Genomic DNA, 7700 nt, shown 5'->3' with positions numbered 1-7700 from the left:
CACGCTTCCGTAATGCGTCAATCACCCATTTTGGTGGCAATGACAAGAAAAATTCAAATTCTATAGTAGTTCCTATAAATAGGAAGCAAAAGAGTGAAACAGAATTCACTACAACTACAACCTCAAAAAATTTCATTGTTAAAGATAAGTAACCCGTTTATCTAGCCTCATGTTTTTCTTACATAACCCAAAATTAGATTTTGATCTATTTGGTTTTGGGGTATAAATACCTATGAAACATTGTAATCAATAATCGGGGGCAATTTCTTCTATCTTTCTTGTTTTCAAGTGTCACCCAATAATAACAAGTGTTCTTTCTTTCCATTTTGTTGGCCTTGGGGTTTAACTTCGATTTGAAGTTCAATCCCAATTTTCGGTCAACATCTTCCAATAAAGGAAAAAGAACCGAAATAAAAAAATAAATAATGCCGAGATCACTCAACATTTTTTTATTTTTTCTTTGTTTGGCGGTCATCACGCCTACAATGAATGCCAGTGAATTAGAGACTGAGAAATTTTGGAAGGAAGAAAGACCTGAGTTTGATCAATATTGGGAGGAAAGGTCTGTAGAAGCAAAAGAATTCAATCAAAAAGCTTATTTCCCTGATCCTTTCGAAGTCTCTGGCAACCTAACTGCTTCTATTACCGAGTGAGCATTTTTCTAATTACACAATAAAATTCATATTTGCCACATATTCAATTCAATAATATAAACATAGTGCATGTGTGATTGGTTTTATGTAAAAATGATTCCAAAAACATAAAATTAATTTTGATATGTTTGAGTTTGTATTAGCAAGCTAGTGAGGATGTTGCTAATTAAATTACAACATACCATATCATTTTCATGACACATTCAATTTCATAGGATATACATAGAGTAAAAATTTCATTTGCATATATATATATATATATATATATAAATTTATTTTTAAAAGTTATTAAAATAGTTTAATGATTTGTTCAAATGCTTTTACACATACTTTTGATCATAACATAATATTTTTTTCGAAACCATTTGTAGAAATGTCTGAAATCAATAAAATAAGATAAATTGAGAAATCTATGTTCTAAAAATAAAAAAATGTGTTTGATGTTTTTGACAAACAGAGTCATTGCTGGAAAGAACTTAAGAAGGAACCTGAGGGGAAACAAAGGGGGAGGACAATGTCTGGCCACAAACCCCATTGATAGATGCTGGAGGTGTGACCCAAATTGGGCTGATAACCGCCAGAAACTAGCCGATTGTGTCCAAGGGTTCGGCAGAAACACCCGTGGAGGTAAAGGCGGTCCAATTTACGTTGTCACCGATCCTTCTGACGATGAATTGATGGACCCCAAACCCGGCACACTCCGTTATGCAGTCACACGTAATGGACCCCTTTGGATCACATTCGCTCACAGCATGCTGATCACACTACAACAAGAACTTATCATGAATAGTGACAAGACAATTGATGGTAGAGGAGTTGATGTTTACATTGCCAATGGTGCTGGTATTACTGTTCAATTTGTTAAGAATATTATCATCCATGGAATTAAGATTTACAACATTCAAGTACGTGAAGGTGGTACGATTAGAGATTCTGAGACCCATTATGGTTTAAGGACTAGGAGTGATGGTGATGGTATTTCCATATTTGGTTCTAGTAATATTTGGATTGATCATGTCTCCATGAAAAATTGTACTGATGGTTTAATTGATGCAATCATGGGATCTACTGCTATTACCATTTCTAACAGTCACTTCACTGACCACAATGAGGTGATTAAATAATTAATTTGTTTCTTGTGCTTTTAATCCTGGTTGACAGTTTCATCAGCCATAATTGGACCAGAAGATTTTTAGTTCCCTTATGTGTTTTTTAATTTAACCTTGGTTTGTTTTTTATTTTTAGGAAACCTTGGTTTGTTTTTGTTCATCGAAGAATTAAATTTTTTTGTTTTGGATGTTTGTGCAATGTAGGTTATGCTTTTTGGTGCTAATGACAATCATAAAGAAGACAAGATCATGCAAATCACATTAGCATTCAACCACTTTGGAAAAAGATTAGTACAAAGGATGCCAAGGGCAAGATTTGGTTTTATCCATTGTGTTAACAATGACTACACTCATTGGGAAATGTATGCCATTGGTGGTAGCTCGAACCCTACAATTATCAGTGAGGGTAACAGATTCATTGGCCCAGAAAACAAAATGGTAGGTAAAGACCTTATTAATTCTAAAGAAGTAACAAAGAGAGAATACACCGATGAAAGTATATGGAAAAGCTGGCAATGGAGATCAATCAATGACGAATTTTTGAGCGATGCTTACTTTATTCAATCTGGACCAGAGCTAAAGGACAGACCATTTTCAAGGCAAGACATGATAACAGCTAAACCAGGAAGTTATGTTGGAAGACTTACACGATTTGCCGGAAACCTACAATGCATTGTGGGTAAACCTTGTTAGATTTTGGTCAATTTGTTATTGTTGCTACTTACTCATTGCTACAATAGTGGCATGACAAAGGATAAAAAAGAATGAAGAGCAATAATATAATGTCCTAACATAGTTTGCCAAATAGATTTTTCTTTTCTTGTTTACTTTTCCTTCAACTTTCTAATAGAAAGGATCAGTCATGAAATCTTTCATTTTAATGCCAGATACATGTACCTGAAAAGGAGTATTCTATTTTATTATCAATGAAGTTTTTTAATTCTTTTTGTATGAAAATATGTATGTAAATAAATTGACTTTGTGGATTTGTTGTGCGAAATAATAAGCATTAAGGAAAACCAAGCCTTGAGAGCTCCTTAGCCCTCTTTGCTCCTCCTCCTTTGCCTTTTAGAGGTTTATAGTTCTCTGAACTTCTGAATGAATAATCGTGAAGGAAGAGAGCTCTATTTATAGTTTTTTTTAGCGATTTTGGGTTTTTCCATCGTATCCATCGTACCACGATAATCCCAACGTTGGTACGATGAGTCTGTTTCTTCCTTGGCGGCCAAGTTTCCTTGTCATCGGGGTCAAGTTCTTTTGAGGTAAAGGAGACTGATATAGGAGAGTTTCTTTAGTATTTTATTATTTTAGATAGATTTAATATCATTATATTTTATCTAGATTTGTTATTTTTATTTAGCTACAATTGTTATTTTCTTTTAGTTAGATTTGTTATTTTTATTTAGCTAGGCTCGTTATTTTCTTTTGGAGAAAATTCCCTAAGTCCCGTTCCTCTTGTTGTCCAACCAAAACATTACACCTGGATAAAATATATTATATTATTAAAAGATAATTTTTGTCAAAAAAAAAATAAATTAACGCCGTGAGTTCCACTTCCACCTCAAACCCCCTCGCGTGCGGCAGTTCCATATATGTTCCTTTCTCAGATCCTCTGTTCTCTGTTACTAAAGCTACAGGGAATTTCCAAAATCATGTGAATAACAGTCGGTGAATTGACATTTTGTTCATAAGTCAGTGGTTAAGAGTCACAGTTTTAATTTTTTGGTTCTTTCTAAATCTATAATGCATTACTGGTTGAGGAAAATAATTCTCTTTTATATATGTTGTTAGAGGTGAAGTAGATGGTTGTGGTTTGTCAAGGAGAAATATGATGATGATGATTAGAAGATATATGAATGAATTTGCCGCAAGGACCGATGAATTCTAAGAGGAAGAAGACAGAGAACAAGAACAAAACATATGTTTGTTAACAGCGTAAATTATTTTTTAATTTTTTAATACTATAATATGCACTTTATCCAGGTGTAATGTTTTGGTTGGACCACAGGAGGAACAGGATTTAGGGAACTTTACCTAAGTTTTCTCGTTTTCTTTTACAATCTTTTAGGAGATTTGTTATTTTTATTTTTCACTTCTATTAGCCTTTGAGGCAACCTTTTGATTCAATAAAATTATAGTGAATTTTCTCAAGTTTTGTGGATTCCAAATTAATTACTTTTCTGGTGGATTCCGAAAATATGATGAATTTCAGAGCTTTATCTGACATTACCTTCTTTAAGGTCTTTTTTCAAACTTATAAATTATGGTGCAACGCACTGTAGCGTGTATTTTGTTGCCTGAACAATACGAAAATAGGTTAATATAATACATAAAAAAAATTTGAGAATTAATTTAAATGAAAATGAAATCCATATACTTGACAAAAAGGAATAGAAAATTGGCTACTGTAGATTGCAACCAGCTATGCCAAGTCATCTCATTTAGGGGAATTTTTTTTTTTGTAAGCTTTAACTGGTTTTTACCTCTTCTTTGGGTAGGCTTTGACTGGTGTTGGTTTTTCTTGAGTAGGCTTTAACTGGTTTTTTTATTTTTTTCCCTCCCAATCTGTTTTTGAATTTATGGTCCAGATTCAATGTATTACTTAAAAGAAATAAATTATATTAATATTATATTAATACAAAACTTGAAGAGCAAGTAGAAGGTACAAATTCTCAACAATATATATAGCCCTTATTTGCTTTCATTTTCTTCACATCTAGACAACAAGCTCCATCACCAAATCTTTATTTCCTTTTTGTTTGTTTTGCATTCATTTCTTGAGCCTGAAAATGGAAAACTCATTTGATTAGAGATCACATCCACAATAAATTTTTTAGTTAGCATGAATATATGAACAAAACATGAGGCCATGAACCATTTATTGTTACTTTGTTGTGATTAATTTTGTGTCTTTTTTCATAGGTGAGACTCACTTCTTTTAAGGATGAGCTTGTGCTTCACAAAGGTAATGAAATGTTTTTCTATCAAGTTCATTTTGGTATTTATTTTGTATATTTTTCTATTATTAAAGCATAATAATTACATGAATGTCATTAGTGACAAAATTTGCAGTCATATAAAAAAAATTGTTGTGCAATTTACTAACAATTACTTCTTTGCAAATAGTTTATAGAAGTTTATATTTACAGAAACCCTACATAGTTTCAATGATATACACATATAAATCAATAATCCTAATAAAGTGGGAACTCAAATTCTGAAGATTGCAACTACTGCTTCCAGCTTTATACCCCCTCTTATTCAGGAAGCAATCTAATAAGTTGTTTCATAACTTTACCAAGTTTACAAATTTATTGTTATTTAATTAGAGTTATGAGTTGGGAGATTTTTAGCTTGGCTAGGATTAACTTAACTGAATTAGTAGTAAAAATAAATGTTAGTGCATTCTATTTTATATACACATGAATCCGATCCAACATCAATCCAATCAGCATAAAATTAAGACCAAATAATCACTTTCTTCATACAATCATGCATAATAGCATTACACTATGAAAATGTAGTGAAGATTTTTCTCACCTCATGTATTCCTTCTTGTGTTGTCACACAGATACATTAATAGCTCGTGTTGTGTGAGATAACGATCTTCTGTTGCATATATCACAGGGAACGACTTCAACGGATCAGCTTTGGAGACAACATCTGCAGCAAAATAAATAATTTCAAAATATTTTCAATTTTTTATAAAGAAAATTTTCATAAAAACAATCATGTGACATGTTAGACTATTGAGAATTTGTTGGTTCAATAACTGAACTAAAACTTACGAAACTTCATGTGAAGAACAACCAAAATAATACAATAAATAAACCGAAGCTTGCTATACTTAATGTGTCAAACCAGTTTTTTTGCATCTCCCCACCATAGGTGTCCAAAACCAACAAAGAGGATAGTTAGTTATATAATATTTTTTGAAATTTTATGATCTTGATTGAAAAATATTCTTACAAGGTTATAGTAAAAGATGTTTACCTTGAATGCTAATGTGATAGCATCTACGAGGCAAGAAAATGGAATATATACCACCACCAATAGAGGACTATTAGTTTTAAAAAAAGGATTACATAAAAAGATAGCAAAGCTGGGTTACCAACTATGCACTTCTCTATCTTAACTCAAAAACATTATACCAAGAAACATTGGAATTCAACACCAATGTGAAGATACAGACCCATCATAAATTAATATTTCCATACACATAATACAAAGATGGTCAGGAAGAACTATTGTAGACAGATGATTTTGATCATTTTGAATCATTTGATAATGTAACTCAAGTGAAAAAAATTATAATCACATATTAATATATTATAGAGAAAATCCTACATAGATTCATTGGCATACACATAAGCATACAAAGTTCATAGAAGTTTCTGATCAGTTATTATTATCTGCTCATTAGAGACATTGACATACACATCAATCAAGAATCTTAATGAAGTGGAAACTCAATTAGAGACTTTGACATACACATCAGTTATTTTAATTGCATACCTTATACCGGAGACGGTGTCGTTGTCTTAATTGAACTAATTCAATCCACTCTGTAGAAGGAGACCTCTCATCTTCAATAGTTTCATTTCGAAGGAATCTATCTCTAAACAATGACCGCAAATGATAATATTGTATAAATAGTCAATTTATAACTAGAGGGTGTATACTTGGTGAAAAAGTAGAAACAACCAAGTCATGTACACATAGATATCTTTAAGTCTCATGATTTATTATTATTTTATTTGGTGAGGAAGTAATTAAAATAAAGGAGTCAACTGATGAATTTTCCGGCAAATATAACAAATTTAAATACCGAAAAATCAATAACATTCTATAACTATATCCAAGGAGGAAAAAAAACCAGAATCCAAATCAGAGAACAAAAGAAGACATATGCAGATCAATCCATATTAAAGCATAACATAATGCATAATTAAGAGTTAATAAAATTGAAATCCAAACTGTAATTTAAATTATTTACTTATTCATCTTAAAGTTGTAAAAGTGAGCGTTTGATAGGGAAAATAATATCAATTCAAAATTAATCAGAGAAAATTTCTTAAGTGAAAAATTTAACACTAATTACAGAACTACAGTTTTGAACCAAACAAAATCAAATACATATCTTTGGAAGAAAATACGGTTTTGCATGAGGAGCTAAATCAAAATAGAGTTAGAAGAATATTTAGGATTGCCATTGTCATGAAAAAAGTTCATACCTGTAATGGAGATGAATGTCGCCGCGGTGGTTTCCGGTGACGGTGTCAGATATTGAAATAAACTAACCGAACTCAAAGTTCAAGAGATGAAGATGACATATCCATTGCTCAACTCCACAGATAAGATCAGAGGTGGTCGAAAACAGAGATTTTATGGGCGGAGTTGACCATAAAAATGGAGCTTTTGACATCGATGGTTTGGTAACAAACAAAGAATAGTCTTTCGGTCAAGAGATAATTGAGGAGATGAAGAAAACCGAGTTTTTTGTGGTAAAGCGAGGTCTACCTCGCCGGTGGGTGGCGAGGGTAAGTTCGCGGCGGCGAATGAGGAGGGAGAGCGTATCATTGTTCGTGACAAGGAATTAGGGTTACAAATGAAAGTATGAGCATAAGAGAAAGGATATGGCTTAATCAGTGATATTGGGCTTGGCCCAAGTCTGTTAGTGCTGTATGACTTACAATTGTGGTGTGAATAGTATTTTGTCAAAAATTGTATTTGTTATTAAATTTAATAAAAACAATTTTTTTTTTATTTGTGTATTTGTTTTGCGATATATATATATTATCGTGAAATTATTTGTTTTTACAGTCTCATTTTATTATTTTTGTTTATTTGAACTAAATTACAATTTTTATTCCCTAACTGAATTTCTAAATTTTTTCTACCTTCTTTTTTTGATATAAAATTCTTTTGACATTTTCCT

General features: G+C 31.8%; 1 protein-coding gene and 2 long non-coding RNA genes across 4 annotated transcripts; 2 read left to right on the top strand and 1 right to left on the bottom strand.

Annotated features, from left to right (window-relative positions):
• The first annotated feature begins 251 nt into the window (after positions 1–251).
• LOC123897075 (pectate lyase-like) lies at positions 252–2709 on the top strand. The gene is made up of 3 exons (XM_045947576.1): positions 252–649; positions 1111–1765; positions 1967–2709. The coding sequence occupies exons 1-3, from the start codon at positions 426–428 to the stop codon at positions 2453–2455; spliced, it is 1368 nt and encodes a 455-aa protein (XP_045803532.1). The 5' UTR covers positions 252–425; the 3' UTR covers positions 2456–2709.
• Positions 2710–4360: 1651 nt separating this feature from the next.
• On the bottom strand, positions 4361–7407 carry LOC123897073. Of its 2 annotated transcripts, none has more exons than XR_006804782.1 (4): positions 6997–7407; positions 5756–6380; positions 5303–5425; positions 4361–4545 (listed from the first exon to the last, which is right to left on the bottom strand). It is a non-coding gene; the product is annotated as an uncharacterized LOC123897073 (long non-coding RNA). The 2 variants fall into 2 exon arrangements; XR_006804781.1 differs by having other exon boundaries at positions 6278–6380; positions 6997–7394.
• LOC123897074 lies at positions 4579–5608 on the top strand. The gene is made up of 2 exons (XR_006804783.1): positions 4579–4727; positions 5390–5608. It is a non-coding gene; the product is annotated as an uncharacterized LOC123897074 (long non-coding RNA).
• Positions 7408–7700: the final 293 nt, after the last annotated feature.

This window comes from Trifolium pratense, linkage group LG7, assembly GCF_020283565.1.
Source record: "Trifolium pratense cultivar HEN17-A07 linkage group LG7, ARS_RC_1.1, whole genome shotgun sequence".
NCBI lineage: Eukaryota > Viridiplantae > Streptophyta > Magnoliopsida > Fabales > Fabaceae > Trifolium > Trifolium pratense.
The sequence above is the reverse complement of the archived record's forward strand: the minus strand, read 5'-3'. Positions and strand labels throughout refer to the sequence as shown.